This window comes from Phalacrocorax aristotelis, chromosome 21 (genome assembly GCF_949628215.1).
Source record: "Phalacrocorax aristotelis chromosome 21, bGulAri2.1, whole genome shotgun sequence".
Taxonomy (NCBI): domain Eukaryota; kingdom Metazoa; phylum Chordata; class Aves; order Suliformes; family Phalacrocoracidae; genus Phalacrocorax; species Phalacrocorax aristotelis.
In genome coordinates, this window is record NC_134296.1 from 2,371,392 (window position 1) to 2,398,017 (window position 26,626).

Consider the following 26,626-nt stretch of genomic DNA (forward strand, 5'->3'; position numbering starts at 1 on the left):
CCCGCCCCGCCCCGCCCGCGGCCGGTACCGGCGCCCCGCGGCAGCGGCAGTGCGCGGCGGCGGCCGGCAGGGGCGCTGTGCCGCCGGTCCCGTCCCGCCCCCTCCGCTCCCTCCGTCGGGGCGATCGGTACCGGCGGGGGGGGGTGGGGGGGGGGCGGCAGACAAAAGGCGGCGGGCGGCGGGGCGATGGGCGGCGGGGCGGTGCCATGAGGAGGAGGAGGAGGAGGAGGCGGCGGCGGCGGTGGCGAGGAGCATGGCGGCGGCGGCGGGCGGCGGCGGCGGGGCGCGGCGGGGGCTGCTGAAGCGGAAACCGAACTTCACGTTGCAGGAGATCGACATCCTGATGAACGAGGTGCTCAAGTACGAGCAGCTGCTCTTCGCGCCGCGCCAGCACCGTGAACGCCTACGAGAAGCAGAAGATCTGGTGGCGCATCACCAACAAGATCAACGCCGCCGGCCGCAACCAGCGCGACATCGGCGAGGTGAAGAACCGGTGGCGGGGGCTGCGCCGCCGGGCCAACGATAAAATCACCCGGCACCGGCAGGAGAGGCAGGGCCCCCCTGGCCCGAGCCGCCCCCCGGCCCGGCAACGGCACCAACGGCACCAACGGGAGCAACGGGGACGGGAACGGCTCCGGGCCCGGCCCGCCCGAGCTCGGCCCCGGGCCCGCTCCCGGCTGGGGACCGCGCGGTGCCGCCGGTATCGCCCCGCCGCTGCTCAGCGTCGAGGGGGGGGGCGCCGCACGGTGGGTGCGCGGGGGGGGCGGGGAGGGGGCCGGGACTGGTGGGGGGTGGGACCGGGACACGGACACGGGGACCGGGACAGGTGCGTGGGAGGACTGGGATGGGGACACGGGGGACACTGGGACCAGGGCAGGTGTGCGTGGGGACCGGGGACACAGGCACGGGGGACAGGGAGAGGAGCGTGGGGGGCCCGGGGCACGGACACGGAGGACGGGCACAGGTGCACGGGGGTACTGGGACACAGACACGCAGGATGGGGAGAGGGGGGCCAGGACACGGACACGGGACGGGGAGAGGTGCGTGGGGCCACTGGGGCAGGGACACCAGGACCAGGACAGGTGCATGGGGGGCCCGGGACAGGGACACGGAGGACGGGGCGGGAGCCGGGACAGGGGCACTAGGACAGGGACACGGGGGACAGGGAGAGGTGGGGGGGACTGGGGCAGGGACACGCGGGGGGACGGGACTGGGAGAGGGACACGGGGACACTGGACCAGGATAGGTGCACGGGGGGGACCAGGACATGGACACTAGGGATGGGGAGAGGTGCATGGGGGACCGGGGCAGGGACACGGGGACCAGGACAGGTGCGTGGAGGGACTGGGACAGGGCAGGGACACAGGGGACAAGGACCAGGATGTGGGGGGCCAGGACACAGGCAGAGGGGAACAGTGCAGGTGTGTGGAGGACCGGGACTGGGACATGGGAGACCGGGACCATGTCAGGGGCACTGGGACCAGGACATGGGGACCAGACAGGACTTGGAGGACTGGGACAGGGACACAGGACACCAGGATGGGTGGGGACCAGGACCAAGGCACTGGGACCAGGACAGATGCATGGGAGGGCTGGGACATGGACAGGGGACTGGGACAGGGACATGGGGGACTGGGACAGGGGCACAGGAGACAAGGACCAGGATGGGGGAGGGGAGTACTAGGACCAAGGCACTGGGACCAGGACAGGTGTGGGGGTGGACTGGGATGGGGACACAGGGGAGCAGGACCAGGACAGGGACACTGGGACCATGACATGGGGGACCAGGACATGGATACAGGGGACCAAGGCAGGGACTTGGAGGACTGGGGCAGGGACACGGAGGCACTAGGACAGGTCTGTGGGGGGACTGGGACAGGGGCAGGGACACAGGTGACAGGGACAGGGGAACAGGACAGGGACATGGAGGACAGGGGCAGGGGCACGAGGGACCAGGATGGGGACACAGACAAACAGAGCAGGGATGTGGGGGGACTGAGATGGAGACATGGACATGAGGGGACTGGGACATGGGGGACTGGAACCAGGATGTGGGGGAAACTGGGACAAGAGCAGTGGGACCAGGACAGATCCGTGGAGGGACGGCGACAGGGAGGATCAGGACAGGGGGCAGGGGCATGGAGGGGACACAGACACAGGGAAGGAGGACAGGGTCATGGAGGTCTGGGGCAGGGACGTGCGGGGACAGGGATGTGGGGGAACAGGAGAGGGACATGGGGAACAGGGACGTGGGAGTACTGGGACAGGGAGATGGGGACAGCAACAGGGGTACTGGGTCAAGGGCAGGGCCAGGAGCACTGAGAGCAGGACTGGGACAGGGGCATGGGGGGACATGGACAGGGGTCAGCGGCACTGGGATCGGGACAGGCGGCTACCAGGACCAGGCCAGGGACATGGGCAACTGGGGTGAGGACAGGGACAAGGGACGGGGTACTGGGACCATGCAGGGACATGGGGGGAACCACATCCAGGACAGGCATATGGGAGTACTGGGAGCAGGAGAGGGACATGGGACATGGGGTGGGGCTGACCCATGGTGAGGGGCACGGGGTGATGGGGATACGTCCAGATGTGGGGGACCAGGACCAGGTGCAGGAGAGGGGATGTGGGAGGACAAGGCTGGGGATGAGGGGGACGGGGACAGGGGCAGCAGAGGCAGAAGGGGGGCAGGTCGCTCGGTCCGTGGGGTGCTGGGGAGACGGGGGGGGTCCCCACCAGCTGCCCCGCGCTCTCCGTCTGTCCCGCAGGCATCAAGGAGGAGGCGGTGAAGGAGGAGCCGGTGGAGGTGAAGACTGAGCCCTTCCACGGCCTGGTCGCCGACAACATCGCCGGCCGCGGCGCCGAGCGCCAGCTGCCCCACACTGGCACCCACCCACCCAGCGAGCTGTGTGAGGGCTGGAGCCGGAGCCCCCCACACCCCGCGCCCCCCAAACTCTCCCTCGGCGACTTGGGCGGGCAGCAGGAGCCGTTGGGCTCCGATTTCCCAAGCATCCTCTTCGAGCAAGAGGCTGAGCATCTCAATAACTGCAGCGCGGGCGAACCGGGACCCCCAGGGACAACGGGGCTGTCGGACGGAGCACCCGACTGCACCCAGCTCACCCCAGCCGAAAAACGCATCGTCCAGTCTAACGAACGGCTGGTGCAGGAGATGCGAGCTTTCCGCCGGGAATACGCCGAGAGCCGCCGGGAAACCACCTCCGTCTTACGTGTCATCGCCCAGGCGCTGGGTGGCCTCAGCCACAGCCTGGCCGAAATCCGTGACCTCTACCTCCGGGAGCAGGCAGTCCCCAAACCCTGAGCCCCCACGCAGCTGGCTGTGTGTACCCGCGGCCGGCGGGGACCGCCCTGGGGACAACTTCCCCCACCAGCACCCACCTTGCTTTTATTATTTTTATTATTATTTCCCCCACCCCCCCATCCCACTTAAATAAAACCCAGAGCTGCCCCCCGGCTCTCCCCCTTCCCCGGGCTCATTGCGGGGTTTTTGGGGGCGATGGGATGCTGGGACCTGTGGTCCCCAGGGATGTGGAGCAGTGGTTTGCACCAGGCGGGGTCTGTGTGGCTTTTCCCCCGCACTGCAAGCAATGGGCTCGGCGGTCCCAAATTTAGCCGGTGCTTGGACCCCCCCTTTCCCAGCGAGGGTGGGGATGAATCATCCAGGAGCAGCTGTCCAAAATAGCGGGGGTGAATCACGCTCCCCCGGTGCCTGTTCCTCACTACTGGCTGCGAGGGGGATGTGTCCTAGCTCCGGCAATTCGGGATGGCGGGGATGGATGGAGGAATCGGCCTCCCACCTGCAGCCCCCATCCTGGGGCTGAATTTGTTCTGCCCCAGAACACCACTGGGGATGTTTCACGCCCTAATTTTGAGCGGTGGGGCTGGCAGGCAGCAGCGCTCCCAGGCTAGCTCATCCTGGCGGCTCCTTTGTTGGGAATTATCCATCCTGACCCAATTTGAGATGGAGAAGGCCTGGGAGTGGACAGTGGGAATGTCGCAGCCCCCTGGGGAGGGGTGCGAGGCTCTGCCCCCCCACCCAGCACAGAGCCACCTAGATGACACCGGTTGTGGGGCACAAGATGTGGTTTAATGCCAACCCCGGGCGGGGGAAGAGCCGGGGCCAAATCCGGACACGGGTGTGCAGGGGTGCAGTGATACACGGCCCTCGGGGGACCCACCCCCGGGCACCCCCCCTGTGGGTGCAACGGGACTGTTGGCACCCAGAGCCGGGGCAGAGGCACCCACAAAGGGCCCAGTGTGCAGGACAAGAGCCGCCCTGTGCTGCCGGCACGGGGTCATCCCCGGGATGGCAGGGAAGCGCCTGATCCAGCCACGGCCAGGGCACCCTCCTGGCCCCGTGGCGGGGGGATGAGGGTCCCCAGCCCGGCCCCGCTGGCCGGCGGCGGGAGGAGGGTGCTGGGGTCCCCGTGGGTGCTCAGGCTCCAGGGTAGCTGGGCTGTGCCGGGACGTAGGGCGGAGGCGCTGCAGGGGGAGCAGGATGGGGGGTGTCAGTCTCCGCAAGGCCACCATGCCCCCCTGGGAAATGGGGCGGGTCCCATCCCCCTGCCCAGTGCTCACCTGTGGGGTTGTAGACTTGGGGGCCGGATGGGTACAGTGGGTACTGGGGAGCGGGGCCAGCCGGCGGGTACATGGCCATGGGGGCGAAGCCAGGCTGGGGGGGCAAGGGTCCGGCTTTGGGGTCCATGGGGAAGGGGGCTGCGGGGGGTGCTGGGGGGTAGCTGGACAGCGGAATCTCCGGGCCTGCAGGAGAGATGGGATGGGGGCTGTGGCACCCTGGACGGGGACACGGATGGGGACAGGGCCCAGCAGTGCCCGTGGGTGTCTGTGGTCCTCAGGGTGGGGGAGGGGACGGCAGTGGGCACTGGGGTGATCGCAGCAGCACCCACTCCAGTGCCGTCCCCCAGCACCCAAATCCCCCCACCCTGTACCTACAGGTCTCCCTCCTGCACCCCACCCCTCCTCCCACATCCCACCCCCCCAGTCACTGTGGGCCCCCACCCTGCACCCCAAATCCCCCCACCTGAACCTACAGGTCTCCCTCCTGCATCCCACCCCCCGAATCCCTGCGGTGGCCCCCACCCTGCACCCCAAACCCCTCCCAGACCTTGCAGGGGGGTGCGGAGGTGCTGCCGGCGCTGGTACAAGTAGCAGCAGGAGCACATGAAGCAGCAGACGATGGTGGTGACGATGGCGATGAAGAGCACCACGGCCGAGGCAATGCCCGCGATGGTCTTGGGGCTGCGGAACACCGTGTGGGGGGAGCGGGGCCTGGGGAAGGCACCCAGGACAGAGACCTCCCCCGCAGGGCACCTCCCCCCCACCCAGTCTCACCAGTGCCCACAGCACGAGGGGCACCCGTGGAGCACCGACCTGGGACTGGAGGGGCAGGGAACTCCAGGCAAGCACCCAGTGCCCAGCACCCAGCACCAATTTCCAGCACCGAATTCCAGTACCAGTGCCCAGAACCCAGCACCAGTGCCCACCAACACCCAGCACCAGTGCCCAGCACCCAGCACCAGTGCCCACCACCAACACCCAGCACCAGTGCCCACCAACACCAAGCACCAGTGTCCCACCAACACCCAGCACCAGTGCCCAGCACCGAGCACCAGTGCCCACCAACACCCAGTACCAGCACCCAGCAGCAGTGCCCACCTCCCCAACACCCAGTACCAGTGCCCACCAACACCCAGCTCCAGTGCCCACCACCAACACCCAGCACCAGCGTCCACCAACACCCAATACCAGTGCCCACCAACACCCAGCACCAGTGCCCACCACCAACACCCAGCACCAGTGCCCACCACCAACACCCAGCACCAGCGTCCACCAACACCCAATACCAGTGCCCAGCACCCAGCACCAGTGCCCACCAACACCCAGTACCAGTGCCCAGCACCCAGCACCAGTGCCCACCACCAACACCCAGCACCGGTGCCCACCAACACCCAGCACCAGTGCCCCACCAACACCCAGCACCAGTGCCCAGCACCGAGCACCAGTGCCCACCAACACCCAGCACCAGCGCCCACCAACACCCAGCACCAGCGCCCACCAACACCCAGCACCAGTGCCCAGCACCCAGCACCAGTGCCCACCACCAACACCCAGCACCAGTGCCCACCACCAACACCCAGTACCAGTGCCCACCAACACCCAGCACCAGTGCCCACCACCAACACCCAGTACCAGTGTCCCACCAACACCCAGTACCAGTGTCCCACCAACACCCAGCACCAGTGTCCCACCAACACCCACCACCAGCGCCCACCAACACCCAGCACCAGTGTCCACCACACCCAGCACCAGTGCCCACCAACACCCAGCACCAGTGCCCACCACCAACACCCAGTACCAGTGTCCCACCAACACCCAGTACCAGTGTCCCACCAACACCCAGCACCAGTGCCCACCAACACCCAGCACCAGCGTCCACCAACACCCAGCACCAGCGTCCCACCAACACCCAGCACCAGCGCCCACCAACACCCAGCACCAGTGTCCACCACACCCAGCACCAGTGCCCACCAACACCCAGTACCAGTGCCCACCAACACCCAGTACCAGTGCCCACCAACACCCAGCACCAGTGCCCACCACCAACACCCAGTACCAGTGCCCACCACCAACACCCAGTACCAGTGCCCACCAACACCCAGCACCAGTGCCCACCAACACCCAGCACCAGTGCCCACCACCAACACCCAGCACCAGTGCCCACCACCAACACCCAGCACCAGCGTCCACCAACACCCAATACCAGTGCCCAGCACCCAGCACCAGTGCCCACCAACACCCAGTACCAGTGCCCAGCACCCAGCACCAGTGCCCACCACCAACACCCAGCACCGGTGCCCACCAACACCCAGCACCAGCGCCCACCAACACCCAGCACCAGCGTCCACCACACCCAGCACCAGTGCCCACCAACACCCAGCACCAGCGTCCACCACACCCAGCACCAGTGCCCAGCACCCAGCACCAGTGCCCACCAACACCCAGCACCAGCGTCCACCAACACCCAGCACCAGCGCCCACGAACACCCAGCACCAGTGCCCACCAACACCAAGCACCAGTGCCCACCAACACCCAGCACCAGTGCCCACCACCAACACCCAGCACCAGTGTCCCACCAACACCCAGCACCAGCGTCCACCAAATCCCAGCACCAGCGTCCACCAACACCCAGCACCAGTGCCCACCACCAACACCCAGCACCAGCGCCCACCAACACCCAGCACCAGCGCCCACCAACACCCAGCACCAGCATCCACCAACACCCAGCACCAGCGCCCACCAACACCCAGCACCAGTGCCCACCAACACCCAGCACCAGTGCCCACCAACACCCAGCACCAGCATCCACCAACACCCAGCACCAGCGCCCACCAACACCCAGCACCAGTGCCCACCAACACCCAGCACCAGTGCCCAGCACCGAGCACCAGTGCCCACCAACACCCAGCACCAGCGCCCACCAACACCCAGCACCAGCGCCCACCAACACCCAGCACCAGCGTCCACCAACACCCAGCACCAGTGCCCACCAACACCCAGCACCAGCGTCCACCAACACCCAGCACCAGTGCCCACCAACACCCAGCACCAGTGCCCAGCACCGAGCACCAGTGCCCACCAACACCCAGCACCAGCGTCCACCAACACCCAGTACCACCGCCCAGTGCCCAGCATCCAGCACCCAGTATTCAGCGCCCAGCACCCAGCGCCAACAGCCAATACCAGCACCCAGCACAGCTGTCCAGCACTCAGCACCCAGCACCCCATCCCTGTGACCCAGTACCCAAAAGCAAGCAGCCAGTGCCCAGCATCCAGCACCCCCTACTCAGCACCCAGGGTACCCAAGGGCAAACCCTCAGCACCCATCGCTGAGGCTCAGCGCCCGCCCCCAGCACCTGAAGGCGAGGCAGTGGCGCTGCTGGCGCTCGGTGAGCAGGCGCAGGGGGTCGCGGCAGCAGTACCGCTGGTGGCACGTGCCGCAGCAGAAGGTGAAGAAGTCGCAGTCGAAGCCGGGGTGCCAGGAGCCGTTCCTGTCCACGTACCACAGGCAGTCCTCGCCCCCTGCCACTGGGGACAGCCACCCGTCACCGGGGCCTCGGGGCACCCCCAGCCCCGCCACCGCCACCCCCAGTGGTGCCAGCATCAGCCCACGTCCTCCGTTCCCCAAATGCTGCGCAGGGGGACAGCCCGTACCCCACCTGCATCCTGCCCTGTGTCCCCCCCCACCCCATCCTGCCCCCATGTCCCCCCATACCCCACATGCCCTGCCCCATGTCCCCACATGCCCTGCCCCTATGAACCCCCTGCTCCCTCCCACCCCCACTTGCCCCTGTACCCCATTCTATCCTGCCCCATGTACCCCTACGCACCCCACTGCATCCTGCCCCCCATATCCCACTGCATCCTGCCCCTGTGTCCCCCCATACCCGGCCCCTACATACCCCCCACCCCCTGCTCCCTCCCGCCCCATGTGCCCCCATACACTGTTCCATCCCACCCCACATCCTCACGGACCCCGCTCCATCCCTCCCCTCACCGCGTAGGCCCCGCTCCATCCCGCCCCACACCCCCGCGCCCTCCCGCCCGGCCCCCTCCCCGCCCGGGCGCTGCACCAACGCCTCCGGACTCTATTTCTGGCCGGAGCCACCTGCGCTCCCAGAAATAGCCCCGCGCCGAGGCCGGGGGCGGCCGGGGGTGCCAGGACAAGCAGCCGCGAAGCCACCGGCCTTAGACTGCTTCCCTCGGGGTTTCCAGCTCGCTCCCCACCCGCTCCAAGAGGCTTCTCAGGGGTCTCGTACGGGGTTCACTCACCGCCCCAGGGGCACCTCAGAGCCAAGTGGGGAAACTGAGGCACGGGCCACGTGCGTGGGAAGCCCCCAGACCCCCCCAGCGCCGGCCACCCCGGTTCGAGCGGCCACCGGCTCGGTGCTCGCTGCTTCCGGGGGCGAACGGCTCCGGGGACACCCCGAGAGCGGCAGGTGGGGTGCGGGGCGGGGGGAGGGGGGCAGCACCCAGTGGGAGGCGTTGGCGCAAGCAGCGGGGCCGTGTGCGGGCGCAGGTTACGGTCACAGCCGGTGGCAACGGGGGACACACCCCCACACCCCCCGCCGCGATGCCGCGGCCCCCCCTCCCCACCCGTGTCTCTTACCCAGCGAGGCGGCCACGGCCACCAGCACGGTGCCGGCCAGGGGCCAGCCGGTGCCGCCGGGCCCCATCCCGGGGGGCGGCCCGGGGGGGCGCCGAAGGGCCGGGCGCGGTGCCGCCGCTCGGCGCTGCGCGGTGCGGTAACGGGCCCGGTGCGGGGCCGGCGCAGGCCCGCAGTGACGCCGCAGCCCGGCGGGGCTCGGTGCCCGCCCGGTGCCCCCCCGCGGCGGCGCCTCCCGCCGCAGCCACCGGCCCCGGCCCGCCCCCGCCGGGCGGAGCGGAGCGGCCCCGGGGCACGGGCGGGACCGGACGGGGAGGGAGGCTCCGGCGGGCGGAGGGCGGCCCAGCCCGGCCCCCGCCACTGCCCCCCCCCGCGCCCTGGGACCGCCCGTACCCCCCACACCTCGCCCCGGCACCCCTTGATTCCCCTCCCCTGCACCCCTTTCCTTGTCCTTCCCCGGCACCCCCTTCCTTCCCCACCCCCCGCACCCCTCCCCAGCACCCCGCCTTCCACAGCCCCTGCTCCCCCTTCCTCTGCACCCCATCCCTTCCCTGCCCCCCCGCTGCCCCATCATTTCCCGTCCCAGCACCCCTCCCCCTGCGCCCCATCCCTTCGCTTGGCCTTGCACCCCCTCCCCTGCACCCCTTTCCTTCCCCATCCCCTTGCACCCCCTTCCCCTGCTCCCCCATCCCGTCCAAGCACCCCTCCTCCTACCCCATCCTCCCCCTGCACCCCTTATTTCCCCTCCCCCTGCATCCCTGCACCCCATCCCTTCACCCATCCCTGCACCCCTTCCCCTGCACCCTTCCTGTCCACCCCCCCGTACCCCATCCCCTCCCTCTGCCCCTTCCTGTCCCCAGCACCCCGCTCCCCAGCACCCCATTTCCCAGCACCCCCATCGCAGCGGGGCCGAGGGCTCGCTGGGTGCCGGGGGGTACGGCCGGGCCTGGACAGTCCCCCTTTGTGCCAGGGTCACCCCATCACTCCCCCGAACCCACAGAGGCACAGCCGGACCCCAAACTGCCGGGGCCCGATCCTGGCAATCCCAACCCCGCTCGTGGGGATGGGGCTGGGGGCGGAGGCGACGCATCCTGAGGGGGTGGCGAGGACAGGAGCACCCCAACGAGCACCTTTATTAGAGACCAAACCCTGAATCAAGGATTGTGGTGGCACCATCAGCATCAGGGTCACAGTGAGGGGACACGGGGGGGGGACCAGCCCCAGCCACCCCATCCCAGCCCCGCGCACCCCGGGGGTTCTGGGGGGCGGCTGCGACCCCCACCCGTGTCCCCATGCCGGGGTGGGGGGCTGTGGGGCGGCCTGGTGTCCACTGTCCCTGGGCCAGCCAGGCTGTGCCTCCCCCCCTGCTGGAGGGGTGGGGGGGGTGTCGACGCTTACACTTGTGTGACGATCTCGCCGTTCTCAGGCACGTAGACCTGCACGGGCACGCCGTCCGGGGAGCGCCGCAGGACGTGGATCAGGGGCGCCTGAGTGGGAGAAGGAGCCTGTGGGTGCCGGCACCCCACCCCGCACTAGGGTAGCACCCCAGGGTGCACATCCTGGGGCAGGGGTTGGGGGGGGGGGCGCTGTTTGCAGGGGCACGGCTGCAGGTCCCAACTTGCCTGGACCAGGCCCACGGGCACCTCGGTTCTGCCCTGGGGACCCATGTGGGAACCTGGGTCCTGCTCATGGGACCTTGGATGTGACCGAAGAGACCCTTGTGGGACCCTCGTGGGACCCTCATGGGACCCCAGGGACCCTTGTGGGACCCTGGACCTGCCCAGAGGGACCCTGAGAAGGTCCCCATCCTGCCCCAAAGGACCTTGAGGGACCTTGGTCCTGTGCCCAAGACCCTCACAAGCCCCTGGTCCTGGCCATGGGACCTCCTCAGGACCCCAGTCCTGCCCTTCGGACCCTTCTAGGACCCTGGGCCTGTCCCAGAGACCCCCTTAGGACCCCAGTCCTGCCCCAAGGGACCCTCACCAGTCCTGCCCTAAGGACTCTTCGAGGTCCCTGGTCTTGCCCCAAGGGACCCTCATGGGACCCCATTTTTCCCGCACAATCCCCTCAGGACCCTGGTCCTGCCCCAAGTGGCCCCTTAGGATCCTGCTCCTGCTCCAGGGACCCTCATGGGACCCCAGGCCTGGCTTGTGGGACCCTGGACCTGCCTGGAGGGACCCTCGGAGGGTCCTGATCCTGCCCCAGAGGACCTTGGTCCTGTCCCCAAGACCCCCTTGAGACCATGGTCTTGCCCCAAGGACCCTCACGTGACCCCAATTCTTCCCCATGGACCCCCTCAGGACCCCACTCCCGCTCTGGGGACCTTCAAGGGACCCCACCCATGCCACTTGTCTCTGAACTACCTCAGGGTGACAACTCATGTCACCCAGTGACCCACAGGGCATCACCCAGGGGGTCCCCGTGTGGGGACAAGCGCCGCGGTGCCCCCCGCTCCCCCATGTCCCCACTCTCATCCCTGCACCAGCTGGACCCCAGGCCCTACCTGAGCCCGCGGCAGGACTCCACTGGTGATGGGCACATCCCTGGTGGTCCCACCACGGGGACCCCGAAAGGCGCCTTGCCGGTCGAGAGAGTGGGGACGGGCACCCCGCAGCCGGGCGCGCTGGTGCCACGATTTGAGCTCTTCGGTCACGGCCGCCTTGGAGAGCCCCCGGCCCCCCGCCGGCGCGTAGTCCTTGAGCGAGGGGGTGCGCACGATGCGGCTGTGCGAGGGCACCAGGCGTTGGTAGCGTAACGGGGCCAGATCCTGCTCATAGAGGAAAGCCGGGGGGCCGGCGGGTGGCAGGAACCGGTGGGCACCCCGGGGGTAATAAGCAGGTTCGGCGAGGGGTGGTGGAACTGGGGGGCGAGGGAAGGAGACATCGGGGCTGCTGCTGCCCGGAGAGGTGGCGTGGGAGATGCTGGAGAGGTCAGAGATGCTGTCGTCGGAGCCGGAGCAGCACGCGGGGCCGGGGGACGGGATGCAGGAGGTGGGCACTGTCACCGTGTAGTAAGTGGGGCGCCGGCGGGGTATGGCGCTGCGGCCCCTTGGCTCGCCAGGATGCCAGCATGCCTCCACCCTGTGGGCACGAGGGCTGTCGCTGCAGATGGACCCTTCCCCTCGCCACCCGCCCGGAGGCCAGGGCAATCCATGGGAAAGGGTGGCCAGGGGTGTGGGGGGCTGAGCACCCCACAGGTGCAGGGTGCAGCCTCCCCTCGGGGGTAGCTCCAGCCTCCCCACAAGATTATATCCATCCTCCACATAGGGTTATCTCCTATAGCTTTATCTCCACCCTCCTCATCACGTTGTCTCCATCCTCCCGCTAGGGTCAGCTCCATCCTCCCCTTGGTGTTCTCTCTAACCTCCCCAAGGATTTATGTCCACCCTCCCCATAGGGCTGTCTCCATCCCCTCCATAGGGTCATCTCCAACCTCTTCCCCATGGGGTGATCTCCATCCTTCCTCGCAGAAGCCCTTCTCCCCCCTTCCCCATGCACAGGACATACCTCAGGGACTGGGACTGTCCCCTCCTGCCCGATGGCTCCGGGGTGCTGGGCGCGCTGGAGCCCGCCTGCCGGCACAGCACCAAGGTCCTGATGGGGACAAAGCAGTACGGAGGGACGTCTCCAGTGCTGGGCACCGGCAAGGCCGCAGGGTCAGGGCTGCCAGGGGACGAGGGGGCGGCCGGTGGGGACCCAGGGTAGCACCGGGACCCCCGGGTTTCCCCATCCCCGGCATCGACGCTGGGTTTTTTGGTCTTCTCATAGGGTCTGTCAAGGCTGGTCTCCTGCCAGGGGCTGGGGGGGGCCGGTAGGACCCCCGAGCCCTCCTCCTCGGATGGGTCCTCAGGGGACGGGGACCCCTGCGGGGTGGAAGGTCCCAGCAGCTGCGTCTCCTCTGCAGGAGAGACAGAGGGTTGGGATGGTGGGGAGATATGGGGGGCACCCCAATGTCCCCCCCTGGTCCCCACAGCCCCCTTACCCTCCTCCAGCAGGACGGCGTCCGACAGGGAGCTCTCATCGGAGGCGCTGAGCTCTGCGGGGCAGGGGACGGGTGAGAACGGTGCCGGTGCCGCCGCTGGGTGCCAAAACGCTCCCACGGCACCCGCCGCCACCCAGCGCGTCCCCGGAGGCCTCCGCTCCCCCTCTCCCACGCCGCCTGTCCCGACACGCTCCGGGACGGTGGCGGTACCGGCCGGGCCGGCTTTGCCGAGCCACGTGCCGGCACTGCGGGCAGCTCCCAGCCTGCCCAGGCCAGGCAGGAGGAGGGGTGCTGGGCAGGTGTGGGGGCACCAGGGGGAAGGAGCCACTGCCACCGGGTCCCTGGTCCATAGGGGGTGACTGAAGCCCCGGGAGGGCGGCAGGGGTAGAGCCGAGGCCGAGGCACGTGTGGCGGGGAGTGGGGACCCACTTGGACGGCCACTGGGACGGGGACACGGCAGCCGGGCCAAATCCTGCCACCCGTTGGAGTGCGCTCACTGGGGATGGCGGATCGGGGTGCAGTCACGGGGTGCAACCTCCAGGGATAAGTACTGGGGTGCATTCATGGGGGTGCAATCGTCAGGGATGGTGTATCAGGGTGCAATCACCATGGATGAAGTATTGGGGTGCATTCACTGGGGATCACATGTCAGGGTGCATTCATGAGGGTGCATTCAACACGGATGAAGTATTGGGGTGTGTTCACCAGGGTGCATCCATTGGGGAGAGTGTATCGGGGTGCTTTCACTGGGGTGGGGGGATTGGGGTGCATTCACCAGGGTGCATTCACAGGGAGAGCATATTGGGGAGCATGCACTGGGGATAGTGTATTGGGGGGCATCCAGGGGGGTGTATTCACCAGGGATGGGAGATTGGGGTGCATGCACTGGTGTTGGTGTATTGGGGGGCATCCAGGGGGGTCGATTGACCAGGGATAGGGAATTGGGGTGCATTCACCAGGGGTGGTATGTTGGGGTGCATCCAGGGGGTACATTCACTGGGGTTGGAGGACTGGGGTGCATCCAGGGGGGTGGATTCATCAGGGGATGGGGAATTGGGTGCATTCACCAGGGATGGCATACTGGGGGACACGCAGGGGGGTGCATTCACTGGGGACAAAGGATTGGGCTGCATGTGCCAGGGATGGCATATGGGGGTGCATTCACCAGGGATACCCACCAAGCTGCACCCAATTCTGCCTCTCCCAACGTCCAGCATCCCCCAAATAAGCCACCACCAGCCAGGGGCAGGGGGGGGCACCCAGGGGGTGCAGGGGGCTCACCCTCAGCAGCACCGGTTCCACTGCCGGCGGGCAGAGACTGTCGGCCCGCCAGGAGTCGTCGCTGGCTGAGGATGTTCTCCAGGTCCTTCAGCTTCTGCTCCTCCAGCAGTGCGGCCGTCTGCCGGCGCTTGCGGAGCCGCTTGCTGATGTTCTCCTCCCGGCAGAGGCGCTGGGCGGCCTTGGCGATCTGCAGCTGCAGCGCCAGGTCCCGCTCCAGGGCGCTCAGCGGGTCCTGGGGATGGAGGGGACAAGCTCAGCACCCCACCAGAGGTGTTACCCAGCACCTCTCCGCCACCCAGCACCTCACCGCCACCCAGCACCCCACCAACACCCAGCACCTCACCGCCAGACAGTCCCCACCATCACCCAGCACCCCACCGCCACCCAGCACCCCACAGCCACTCAGCACCCCACCATCACCCAGCACCCCACCTCCACCCAGCACCCCACCGCCACCCAGCACCCCACAGCCACTCAGCACCCCACCAACACCCAGCACCCCACCGCCACCCAGCACCCCACAGCCACTCAGCACCACACCATCACCCAGCACCCCACCTCCACCCAGCACCCCACCGCCACCCAGCACCCCGCTGCCACCCAGCACCCCACCATCACCCAGCACCCCACCTCCACCCAGCACCCCACCGCCACCCAGCACCCCGCTGACACCCAGCACCCCACCACCACCCAGCACCCCACCGCCACCCAGCACCCCACTGCCACTCAGCACCCCACCTCCACCCAGCACCCCACCTCCACCCAGCACCCCATCGCCACTCAGCACCCCACTGCCCCCCAGCACCCCACCGCCACTCAGCACACTTGCACGCTGACGAAGGCTCCGCATAACAAGAGGAAATATTAATTTCTCCCATGGGATGGGGATGGTGACACATCCGGGTGACGCTTGGGCGCCTTCCAGAGCTCTGGGATGGGACGGAGGGGGGTCCCCACCACCCGCCCCAGGGACCCCCCCAGCCCGGTTGCACCCCAGGGACCCCCTCACCGCCCCACGCAGGACGAGGGTCTCATCCAGCTTGAAAGCGGCCCCGATCCTGCGCCGGACCTTGGGAGGCTTCTCGCCGGCTTTCAGGGGGTACTCGCGGGGCAGCGTCCCCGTCAGCTCCTGGGGACAGCACGGGGACACTGAGCCGCTGTCGTGGAGGTGGGGGGGCTCAGGCAGGGTGTCCCCCCCCGTCCCCTCTCACCGCCTCGCGCAGGCAGAGCCGCCGCAGCTCCTGCACGCAGCCCTCCAGCCGGGCCTCCAACGCCTGCTGCTGCCTGCGCCCTGCCTGCGCCCGCTCCTTCAGGGGCGACACGGGGCTGTCGGGGCCTGGGGACAGACGGACGGACGGACGGACAGAGGGTCAAGCGGGCAGACGCCTGCTGAGATGCACCCCCCACACACACCCCAGCCTCCCTGCCTCAGTTTCCCCCCCAACCCCAGGGGGAGGAAAACCAGCCATGAGCCCCCCCCCCGGGTCCCCCCCGCTCCCGGCAGCACCCGTGGGTGCTCGGGCTCCCCCGGGGCACCCGTGATTTCCCAGCGCAGCGGCGGGGGGTGAACACAGGGAAAGTTTCACCCTGACTCAGCCATCCCTGAGCGAAACCCGGCTGAGTCAAAGCCAGTCCAGGCCTCCCCCCCGGCTTGGGTGCCCCCCCGTGACTGGGGGAACCCCCCATTTCCCCAGCTGCCCCCCCCGCCCCAGGAGCCTTTGTGTGTCCCCAGGGTGGCCCCATGCAACAAAGTGCCCCGTTCTCAGCCCAGGTAGGGGGGGCACATCTACAAGAACACGTGTGGGGGATGGGGGCACCCCAAAACCTTCCTCCCCCCCCCTCAAAATACCCCCCCCAGCACTCACCCGAATGCAGCATAATCCCACTGTCGGTGTCGCTCACCTCCCCCATGCCGGGCTGGGACCCTACGGGTGACAGTGGGGAGACGCCTTGTCCCCACACCACCCCCTGAGGAGCACCCATGGGTGCCCGCCCCCCCGTACCCCCTCCAACCCTCAGCATCGCCCCGTCCTTTCCGGCCGCCGGCTCCGGTGATGGCGGCAGGGAGAGGAAGGTGAGGCCGTGTTTGCTTTTCCTGCCTTCTTGTAGGTCCTACGATAAACAAAGGTGTGCAAACACGTGCGTGGCAGCCGGGGTTGCCTGGATGAGACCCATCCCGGGGGCAAAGGTGGTCGGGGTGCGGCAGGGGGTGCCGGGGGCGACCTTGCTCCCGCCCCGGCTGGTTTCGCTGGGCGCCTCTCCCAGTTTTGATTTCTTTTCCGTCTGGGCTAGAGGAGGCTCCTGGGGTGGGGGTGGACACTGGCCCTGGGAAAGCGCCCCCCCCCCCGAGCACCCCGACACCCCTCTGCTCTTTAGGGGGGGTGTGAATGGGTGGGAGCAGGGCAGGGGGGTTGCTCGCCCCTGTTTTTGCATTGCTTTCGCCTCCACCGTGCCTCAGTTTCCCCCGGTGGGACGTGGAGCCGGTTGGGGAAACTGAGGCAGGGGAGGGTCGGGGGGCGCTGGGGGGTCCCGCGGCAGGGCCGGGGGGCGATGCCTTACCTGGGCGCTCGCCGCCGCTGCCGGCTCTGCTGCGCCCGGGACACGGGGACGTGTTTTGACTTGAGGTGGATGGGAGGAGCGGGTGAGCAACACCTTCCCCAGCTGCCGCCGGCGGCAGCGCCCGCGCCCGCGCCACCCCACGCGCCCCGGCCTCCACCCTGCGACGACGACGGCAGCGACGAGGGCCTGCGGCACGGCACGGGGCGGGGTGGCGTGGCAAAGTACAGCGCAGCGCGGCGTGGCGCCGTGTGCCATGGCATGGTAGAGTATGGCATGGCATGGCATGGTATGGCATGGTATAGGGTGGCATGGCACGGTGTGGCATGGCGTGGCGTGGTATGGTGTGTTATAGTGCGGCACGGTACGGCAAGGTATAGCATGGCATGGCATGGAATGGCGTGGTGTAGTGTGGCGTGCCATGGCGTGGCATGGTACGGTGTGACATGGTATGGCGTGGCATGGCATGGTGTGGCATGGCATGGTGTGGCGTGGCATGGCATGGTGTGGCGTGCCATGGCGTGGCATGGTACGGTGTGACATGGTATGGCGTGGCATGGCATGGTGTGGCATGACATGGTGTGGCATGGCATGGTGTGGCATGGCATGGTGTGGCGTGGCATGGCATGGTGTGGCGTGGCATGGCGTGGTATGGCATGGCGTGGCGTGGCATGGTATGGCATGGTATGGCGTGGCATGACGTGGCATGGCATGGTGTGGCGTGGCATGGCGTGGCATGGCATGGCGTGGCATGGCATGGCGTGGCATGGCGTGGCGTGGCATGGCGTGGCATGGCATGGTGTGGCGTGGCATGGCGTGGCATGGCATGGTGTGGCATGGCATGGCGTGGCATGGCATGGTGTGGCGTGGCATGGTGTGGCATGGTATGGCGTGGCATGGCATGGTGTGGCGTGGCATGGCGTGGCATGGCATGGTGTGGCGTGGCATGGCGTGGCATGGCATGGTGTGGCGTGGCATGGCGTGGCATGGCATGGTGTGGCGTGGCATGGCGTGGCATGGCATGGCGTGGCGTGGCATGGTGTGGCGTGGCATGGCGTGGCATGGCATGGTGTGGCGTGGCATGGCGTGGCATGGCATGGTGTGGCGTGGCATGGTATGGCATGGTATGGCGTGGCATGACGTGGTGTGGCATGGCATGGTGTGGCGTGGCATGGCGTGGCATGACATGGTGTGGCATGGCATGGTGTGGCATGGCATGGCGTGGTATGGCATGGTGTGGCATGGCATGGTATGGCGTGGCATGACGTGGCATGACGTGGCATGACGTGGTGTGGCATGGCATGGTGTGGCGTGGCATGGCATGGCGTGGCATGGCATGGCGTGGTATGGCATGGTGTGGCGTGGCATGGCGTGGTATGGCATGGTGTGGCGTGGCATGACGTGGTGTGGCATGGCATGGCGTGGCATGACGTGGTGTGGCATGGCATGGCGTGGCATGGCATGGTGTGGCATGGCATGGTGTGGCGTGGCATGGCGTGTCATGGCGTGGTATGGCATGGTATGGCATGGCATGACGTGGTGTGGCGTGGCATGGCGTGGCATGGCATGGTATGGCATGGTGTGGCGTGGCATGACATGGTGTGGCATGGCATGGTGTGGCATGGTGTGGCGTGGCATGACATGGTGTGGCATGGCATGGTATGGCATGGTGTGGCGTGGCATGGCATGGTGTGGCGTGGCATGGCGTGGCATGGCATGGTGTGGCGTGGCATGGTATGGCATGGTATGGCGTGGCATGACGTGGTGTGGCATGGCATGGGGTGGCATGGCATGGCGTGGTATGGCATGGTGTGGCGTGGCATGGTATGGCATGGCATGGCGTGGCATGACGTGGTGTGGCATGGCATGGTGTGGCGTGGCATGGCGTGGCATGGCACGGTGTGGCGTGGCATGGCGTGGTATGGCATGGTGTGGCGTGGCATGGCGTGGTATGGCATGGTGTGGCGTGGCATGGCGTGTCATGGCGTGGTATGGCATGGTATGGCATGGCATGACGTGGTGTGGCGTGGCATGGCGTGGCATGGCATGGTATGGCATGGTGTGGCGTGGCATGACATGGTGTGGCATGGCATGGTGTGGCATGGTGTGGCGTGGCATGACATGGTGTGGCATGGCATGGTATGGCATGGTGTGGCGTGGCATGACATGGTGTGGCATGGCATGGTATGGCATGGTGTGGCATGGCATGGCATGGTGTGGCGTGGCATGACATGGCGTGGCATGGCATGGTGTGGCATGGTGTGGCGTGGCATGACATGGTGTGGCATGGCATGGTATGGCATGGTGTGGCGTGGCATGGCATGGTGTGGCGTGGCATGGCGTGGCATGGCATGGCGTGGCATGGCATGGCGTGGCATGGCATGGTGTGGCGTGGCATGGCGTGGCATGGCACGGTGTGGCGTGGCATGGCGTGGTAAGGCATGGTGTGGCGTGGCATGGCGTGGCATGGCATGGTGTGGCGTGGCATGGCGTGGCATGGCATGGTGTGGCGTGGCATGGTATGGCATGGTATGGCGTGGCATGACGTGGTGTGGCATGGCATGGTGTGGCATGGCATGGCGTGGTATGGCATGGTGTGGCGTGGCATGGTATGGCATGGCATGGCGTGGCATGACGTGGTGTGGCATGGCATGGTGTGGCATGGCATGACGTGGCATGACGTGGTGTGGCATGGCATGGTGTGGCGTGGCATGGCATGGCGTGGTATGGCATGGTGTGGCGTGGCATGGCGTGGTATGGCATGGTGTGGCGTGGCATGGTATGGCGTGGCATGACGTGGTGTGGCATGGCATGGCGTGGCATGACGTGGTGTGGCATGGCATGGCGTGGCATGGCATGGTGTGGCATGGCATGGTGTGGCGTGGCATGGCGTGTCATGGCGTGGTATGGCATGGTATGGCATGGCATGACGTGGTGTGGCGTGGCATGGCGTGGCATGGCATGGTATGGCATGGTGTGGCGTGGCATGACATGGTGTGGCATGGCATGGTGTGGCATGGCGTGGCATGGTGTGGCAAGGCATGGTGTGGCATGGCATGGTGTGGCATGGCATGGTGAGGCGTGGCATGGTGTGGCGTGGCGTGGTGTGGCATGGCATGGTGTGGCATGGCATGGCATGGTGTGGCATGGCATGGCATGGTGTGGCGTGGCATGGTCTGGCATGGCATGGCATGGTGTGGCATGGTGTGGCGTGGTATGGCATGGTGTGGCATGGTGTGGCGTGGTATGGTGTGGCATGGCCTGGTGTGGCATGGAGTGCCATGGTGCGGATGGGGTAGCGTGGCGTGGCATGGCATGGCAAGGTATGGCACAGTAGGGCATAGCAGGGCACGATATGACATGGAACTGTACGGCACTGTATGGTGTGGCATGGCACAATATGGCACAACTCAGCACGGCGCTGCCTGGCACGGCACGGCACACCATGGCATGGTGCCGGGAAGCAGCTCCATCCCCGGTGCCGCGCGGGGCCAGGCCAGGCGCAGGGGCACCGTCCCCATCGGTGGCGGGGCAGTACCAGGGCAGTGCCAGGCCGTGGGAACGGCGCTGCCGCGGCTGCCGGTGCGGTGTGAGATGAATCAGGGCGGCTGGCGCAGCCGAGCCGGCCACATCCTGCGCTGCCAGCACGGGGCAGGTGGTGGAAAGTGTGTCTCAGCCCCACGGGACGGGCCCACAGCCTGCGGGGACGGGACGAAGGGCAGCGTGCAGGCAGGATACAGGCAGACGGGCAGGCAACGGCTGCGGGCAGGAGAGGAGCAGCAAGCGTGCGGACAGCAGAGGTACGGGCTGGGGGAGATGCAGGCAGGGGCGCAGGGGAACAAGCAGGGGAGCAGGCAGGGTGCAGGCAGGGTGCAGGTGGGTGAGGTACAGGCAGGGGAGCAGGCAGGAGAGGTGCAGGCAGGGAGCGGACAGGGGAGCAGGCAGGGTGCAGGCAGGGTGCAGGCAGGAGAGGTGCAGGCAGGGAGCAGGCAGGGGAGCAGGCAGGAGAGGTGCAGGCAGGGTGCAGGCAGGGGAGCAGGCAGGGTGCAGGCAGGAAGAGCTGCAAGCAGGGCAGGCACAGGCCAGGGGTGCAGGCAGGCGTGCAGGCGGCAGCAGTGCCCTGCACCTCCACAAGCTCCCCAACACCTTCCCGATGTCCCCGAGTCCCTCTGTGATGTGGGGGGTGGGCACCCCATCTTTGTCGGGGCCACCCCTCGCACAACGACCCCACCAAGGGGTGGGGGGTGGGGGAAGGAACACCAGCAGCACAGAGAAAGGGTGGATTTGGTGACAAAAGGCGGATTTGGAGAAAAGAGGGTTTTTTTTTCCCAGCGTGTCCCCGTACCGGGCAGAGCTGCTGGCAACCCCACTGGCACCGAGCCCCCCCTTTACCCTTGGCGGGTGGTAAAAACAGCTCAAAGACTAAAATATGTCATCAGTGATAAAGCTATATTTGTATTAATTAGGATGAAATTGGAATTAAAACCAGGTTCCTGCTCTCGAAGCTGTCCCTGATGAAGAGCATTGCTGGGGGGGGGAGCGGAGGGGGTTTAACCCGGGGGCTGGATCCTGCCTGCGCCGAGGCCGCGGGCAGGGCACAGGGTAGCAGCTCCGTCGGGAATCGCACCGGGGTGGGTTGGACCCGGGTTACAGCTGGGGACTGGGTGGGACAGCGGGGATGGCGGCGGCACCCGGGGACACCGGGGAGGGGGCGGACGGACTCACCCCGGAGTGGACCCGTGGGACACCCGGTGCCAGCTGGAGCTCGGTCCCGCTCCTGTGCCGGGGGCCGGGGGTGGTCTTGGTCCAGATCCAGCCACTGAAGAGGAGGCTGGAGTCGGTGGCGGAGGAGTGGGCAGTCGCGCCGGGCCCCATCCCCGGCACATGGGGACCGAAGGGACATCGGGGACGGCAGCGCCCGTCCATCAGGGCGTAGATGAGGGGATTGACGCAGCTGTTAATGAAGGCCAGGCAGGTGCTGCCAGCCACCACCCACCTCAGGGCCACCTCCTGCCCCTGGGACAGGACCAGCGTCCCCTTGGCGAGGAAGAAGAGCAGCACCTTGCAGGCATTGAGGGGCAACCAGGAGCAGAGGAAGGCTGCCACGATGGTGACGATGGCACGGTGGGAGCGCTGGACGCCCCTGCCCAGCCGGACATGGCGCTGGAGCTGGCAGTAGATGGAGCAGTAGCAGAAGGAGATGACCCCCAAGGGCAGGAGGAAGGTGAGGAAGACCATGGCGAGGCTGAAGTCCTCTCCATCTTCATCCCAGCAGTCGTCCCCATCCAGCCGCCGGTACACCAGGGATGGGGCACCCAGGAGGAGGGACGCTACCCAGATGATGCCGCAGGTGACGTGGATGTGCCTCCGGGAACCCATCACCTTGGTGTCCAGCACCTTCCTGATGACCAGGTAGCGCTCCACGCTGAGGGCAGTGAGGAAGAGTATGCTGGAGCAGCGGTTAACGGCGATGGCATAGCTGCTCACCTTGCAGAGCCCTTCACCGAGCAGCCAGCGGTTCCCCCGTGCCCCCGCCACCACCCAGAAGGGCAAGGTACAGACAAAGATGACATCAGCCACCGCGAGGTTCAGCACGAAGGTGTCCACCATCCTCTTGCTCCCACCTTTCTTGGCCATCAGCACGATGACAAAGATGTTCCCCACAAGGCCGAGGACGAAGATGAAGGAGTAAAGGATGGGGATGAAGACAGAGGTGAAGAAGACCTCCGCCCCAGAGGAGACCTCCTGGTTCCCCGTCTCATTGGTCACCGGTGGGTAATCGTAGTCGGCCGAGCCAGCGAGCTCCTCGGGAGCCATGGCGGTGGCTGGGTACCCTCACCGGTGCCCAGGGCGGTGCTGGCCGCACCCGGTGGTTGGGTTGTTGATCTGACATCTGCTCAAAAACAGCATCGCGCACTTCCTTTCCAACGGGGCAAGGGCTGCAGGGTGGAAGGGGCAGGAGGTGAAGCACGTTTAATTTTGGAAACAGAAAAAAAAAGCCAATCAGAAGAAAGAAACCCCCAAAAAAGGGGGGGGGGGAGAGGAAGACCGGGGAGGGTGGAGGAAGGCTCCTTGCCACCAGGTGATGGCTGAAGGCCTTGGGTGGACACCAGCCTGCATCTGGGCTGGTGGGACCGCCACCAAACCGAGCCACCAGCCCACCCCGCAGCTCTCCCACCATGGCTGCCCTCCATCCCCACCACACGCCACCAACCCAAGCCAATGCCACCCCACTGCTGGCCCCATCCCCATCCCCGGCACCGGCACTGGCAGCGGCACATTTGCATCAAGAAAACCAGATGAAAACTTTTATTTTTCTGTATTTTTTTTTTTCAGAGAGAGCTGGAGCAGGTGCAGGTTGGGGTGAGACCGTTGCCCGCCGCATCCCCACGCCGCCCCCGGCATTGCCCCAGCTCTGCCAGCTCATTCGAGCCCTGGCACGTTGGTTCTCACCGCTCTGGGGACGCCAAGGCAGCGGCACCCACCGCCACCCCAACCACGAGCTCTCCCAGAATGACAGCGCTGGGCACCGTTCCCAGCATCAAGATGTGCTGGGGATGGGGGGATCCCAGCGTGCCACTGGTGAGGATCTCAGGGGAGCAGCCCCCCACTCTGCTGGGCCAGCTCCTGCTCACGTCTGCCAGACGCTCGGCTCCATCAGCTTCATCTTCCTCAGGCTGTCCCGCACCAGCAGGAACTCAGGGCGAAGGTCCAGATCCAGCCCTGCTGCCACCTCCCGCTCATGCTGCGGCAGATGAGGCCCAGGAGGGGGGCCTGTGGGTCCTCGGTTGGGTCCCCTCAGCCACCCCCACGACCTGCCCTCTCCTGACATGGGTGTCCCATCAACCCAGGCTCCCTCAGCTGTCCCCATGCCCCAGTCAGCCTTGACCATCCTTTGACCCATCCCTCCAATGCAGCCTCCCTCAGACGCCCCCAAATCCAGCCTCCCCTGGTTGTTCCTCAACCCAACTGTCCCAACACCCCGGCCATCACCCAGCTGTCACCATGATCTGGCCTCTCCCAAGTGTCCCCATGGTGTGGCCTCCCTCAGCCGCCCCCCACATCTGTGGGGCAATGAGGAATGGATGGGGGCTGAAGGTGGGTTGGGTGGATGGAAGAGTGGACGGACACATGGATGCATGGGTGCATGCATGGATGGTTGGAAGGACATATCGATAGACAGACAGAGGGATACATGGATGATGGATGGATGGATGGATGGATGGATGGATGGATGGATGGATGGATGGATGGATGGATGGATGCAGGAAGGGAGGAAGGGACGGATGGATGGTGGCACAGGTGGATGAATGCACAGAGGGATGAAGGGTGGGTGGATGGAGAATGGTGAGGTGAAGGCAGGAGGACTGGGCCGGATGGAGGGCTGGAGGGCTGGGACAGACAGACAGGGGACAGAGGGACGGCACAGACCTCCTCAAGCCTCTGGTGGCATTTCCTCCAGCTGCTGCTCCAGGTCGGAAGGGGGTCCCTGCAGGTCCTCCCTCAGCTGCCTCAGCCGCCAGCTCTCCAGCTCCCGTGGGAGCTCAGCCCCGTGCCTGGGCAGGATCCCTCTGCGGGGACGGACAGACTTCAATGGTACCAACCCGACCTGGCCACTCAGCTGGGGACCACCTTGTCCCCATGCCCTGGGTCCCATCCCCGCTCACCTGCTGTGGCTGAAGAGCAGCTCCCGGTGCAGCTGCCGGTGGCTCCGGGACTCCCGCATTGGGTTTGGCACCTTCCTGGGCTGGATGAGGCCCCCGTGGCCGTCGGTGGCCGTGTCCGGGGGGGGGACATCGCTCCCATCACCCTCTGGGGGGCAGAAGGGAGCAGCATGCGATGGGGTCACTGGGGATGGGGCCACCAGAGGAAGAGGGTCACTGGAGACAGGGTCACTGGGGTATGGGGTCACCACGAGGGATGGGACAACCTGGGACAGGGTCACCAGAGGATGGGTGACACTGCCTGGATCCCTCGCCTGGAGCCACGCGCAGCACAGGGCGAGATCCTGGACACCAGCCCTGGGTGCCTGTGCCTGGGGGGCCCTGGGTGTCACAGCCCAGGGTCCCTGGACACTGTCCTGCAGCACCTGGTGCCCTCCAGGACCCCAGTGTCCAAGCGCCCTATGGACCCATGTCCTTCCATCACCCCTCAGGGTCCCCGTCAACCCTTGGGGTCCTCATTATCCCTGGGGTCCCCACTACATGTTGGGTGCCCATCACCCCCCAGGTCCCCCTTGTCCCTGGGGTCCCCGTCACCCCTGGGGTCCCCATCCCCTGGGTCCCCCACCCCTGGCCCCACACCCCGGCAGAACCCACCCGGCACCGCGCTGCTCCTCGGGGCTTTGTCGTCACCCTGGAAAAGGCAAAGAGCAGGGTCAGGGAGGGACACTCGGTGGGTCCCTGGCTCTGGGCCCTCCCTGGGCTGGGGACACAGAGGGGGACACTGCCAGGTCCCCACTCGTCACCCTCATCCCCCCAGCACAGAGGGGGCACAGCTGTGGGTTCTGTGGGGCTGGACATCCTCTGTCCATCCATGGATGTCACCCACAGGGACAGTGTTGCCCCCCGATGTGACCCTCTCCCCCCCGCCCCGGGAGCTCAGGGCTGGCTGTGGTGGATGGTGCAAGGGAGGGAGAGAGAATAGAAGTTGTCCGTGTTAACTCTGGAATCTAAGGATGATGAGGGGTCCCTAGGCTGAATGCCAGCCATTTGGCTCTGGGGCATCAACGTGGCACCTGGGGACAGGTCTTGGGGTGGCCACTGTTTTCCCCTGCCACCCCCAGCACGGGAGGTGGGGGGCCCAGCCCAGGGCACGGGGGTGTCCCTGTCCCCCAGCCATCCCAGCCAGCTGCCACTGCTCACCTTCTTGCTCTGCGACAGCCCCGTGTCCCCAGTGTTGGTGGTCCTTGTCCCAACGCCCCATGGGGCCGGGGGCGCAGGGACACGGGCTGGGTACCGGCTCCACTGAGCCTGGGTAATCGCCCCGTGTGCTCTGCTGGTGACGGTGATGGTGACGGTGGCCCCGATCCTGTCAGCAAGAGCCATTAAGCTCCGGGGTTAGCCCTGATGGGGCTGAGGGGACGGTGACACGTGTCCTGCGCTGGACTGGTGGCACTGCGCCTGCTGCTGCTGCTGGGGACACTGGTCCCACTGGGGGCACTGGGGTCTGCTGGGGAGACTGGGGTCTGCTGGGGGCACTGGTCCCAGTGGGGACACTGGGGTCTTTTGGGGACACTGGTCCCACTGAGGGCACTGGGTATGCTGAGAGCACTGGGATCTGCTGGGGACACTGGTCCCACTGGGGTCACGGGTGCTGCTGTGTTATGGGGGTTATTGGGGGGGCCTGGGGGTTACTGGAGAAACTGGGTTGGGGACTGGGGGCACTGGGGATTGGGGGGCGCTGGGTGTTATTGGGTGCACTGGGGATCATTTGGGAGGCAGGGCTTATGGGGGAGCCTGAGAGGGGGACTGAGATGGGACTGGGAGGCACATGGAGTTACTGGGGGACTGGGGGTTACTGGAGGGACTTGGATACTGGGGGCAGTGGGGATTATGTGGGGACCCTGAGTTATTGCGGGGACTGGTGGTTACTGGAAGAACTGA

General features: G+C 66.9%; 5 protein-coding genes across 6 annotated transcripts; 1 reads left to right on the forward strand and 4 right to left on the reverse strand.

Annotated features, from left to right (window-relative positions):
- Positions 1-192: 192 nt before the first annotated feature.
- Positions 193-3,484, forward strand: LOC142067048 (uncharacterized). Its single transcript, XM_075115296.1, is given in 4 exon segments — positions 193-381; positions 383-560; positions 562-784; positions 2,769-3,484. Coding segments are annotated over 4 exon segments (1,080 nt in total). The 5' UTR covers positions 193-253; the 3' UTR covers positions 3,320-3,484.
- A 599-nt stretch (positions 3,485-4,083) lies between these two features.
- SHISA4 (shisa family member 4) lies at positions 4,084-9,499 on the reverse strand. The gene is made up of 5 exons (XM_075115297.1): positions 9,207-9,499; positions 7,954-8,125; positions 5,144-5,277; positions 4,597-4,779; positions 4,084-4,500 (listed from the first exon to the last, which is right to left on the reverse strand). Exons 1-5 carry the CDS (start codon positions 9,271-9,273, stop codon positions 4,454-4,456), a joined length of 603 nt encoding a protein of 200 aa, XP_074971398.1. The 5' UTR covers positions 9,274-9,499; the 3' UTR covers positions 4,084-4,453.
- An 816-nt stretch (positions 9,500-10,315) lies between these two features.
- INAVA (innate immunity activator) lies at positions 10,316-16,716 on the reverse strand. 2 transcript variants are annotated; one of them, XM_075115574.1, is made up of 9 exons: positions 16,479-16,716; positions 16,331-16,390; positions 15,677-15,801; positions 15,475-15,594; positions 14,466-14,697; positions 13,185-13,238; positions 12,710-13,100; positions 11,707-12,283; positions 10,316-10,690 (listed from the first exon to the last, which is right to left on the reverse strand). In XM_075115574.1, the coding sequence occupies exons 2-9, from the start codon at positions 16,374-16,376 to the stop codon at positions 10,598-10,600; spliced, it is 1,638 nt and encodes a 545-aa protein (XP_074971675.1). In that variant the 5' UTR covers positions 16,377-16,390; positions 16,479-16,716; the 3' UTR covers positions 10,316-10,597. The 2 variants fall into 2 exon arrangements, with proteins under 2 accessions (XP_074971675.1, XP_074971673.1); XM_075115572.1 differs by having other exon boundaries at positions 16,331-16,572.
- Positions 16,717-21,668: 4,952 nt separating this feature from the next.
- On the reverse strand, positions 21,669-22,838 carry LOC142067380 (putative G-protein coupled receptor 25). The gene has a single exon (XM_075115955.1). It carries the CDS (start codon positions 22,836-22,838, stop codon positions 21,669-21,671), a length of 1,170 nt encoding a protein of 389 aa, XP_074972056.1.
- A 634-nt stretch (positions 22,839-23,472) lies between these two features.
- LOC142067381 (uncharacterized) lies at positions 23,473-26,068 on the reverse strand. Its single transcript, XM_075115956.1, is given in 5 exon segments — positions 23,473-23,760; positions 24,453-24,479; positions 24,481-24,592; positions 24,689-24,951; positions 25,886-26,068. Coding segments are annotated over 5 exon segments (693 nt in total). The 3' UTR covers positions 23,473-23,652.
- Between the last annotated feature and the right edge of the window lie 558 nt (positions 26,069-26,626).

Excerpts from the sequence above, each read along its gene's own strand:
- LOC142067380 (XM_075115955.1), bottom strand. The coding sequence starts at position 22,838 with ATGGCTCCCGAGGAGCTCGCTGGCTCGGCCGACTACGATTACCCACCG.
- INAVA (XM_075115572.1), bottom strand. The coding sequence starts at position 16,487 with ATGCTGAGGGTTGGAGGGGGTACGGGGGGGCGGGCACCCATGGGTGCT. Across the intron at positions 12,284-12,709 it reads GGACAGTCCCAGTCCCTGAG|GGTGGAGGCATGCTGGCATC; the intron begins GTATGTCCTGTG and ends TCGTGCCCACAG. Across the intron at positions 10,691-11,706 it reads GAGTCCTGCCGCGGGCTCAG|GCGCCCCTGATCCACGTCCT; the intron begins GTAGGGCCTGGG and ends TCTCCCACTCAG.
- SHISA4 (XM_075115297.1), bottom strand. The coding sequence starts at position 9,273 with ATGGGGCCCGGCGGCACCGGCTGGCCCCTGGCCGGCACCGTGCTGGTG. Across the intron at positions 5,278-7,953 it reads CGCCACTGCCTCGCCTTCAG|CCCCAAGACCATCGCGGGCA; the intron begins GTGCTGGGGGCG and ends GGTGTTCCGCAG. Across the intron at positions 4,501-4,596 it reads CCAAGTCTACAACCCCACAG|CGCCTCCGCCCTACGTCCCG; the intron begins GTGAGCACTGGG and ends CTCCCCCTGCAG.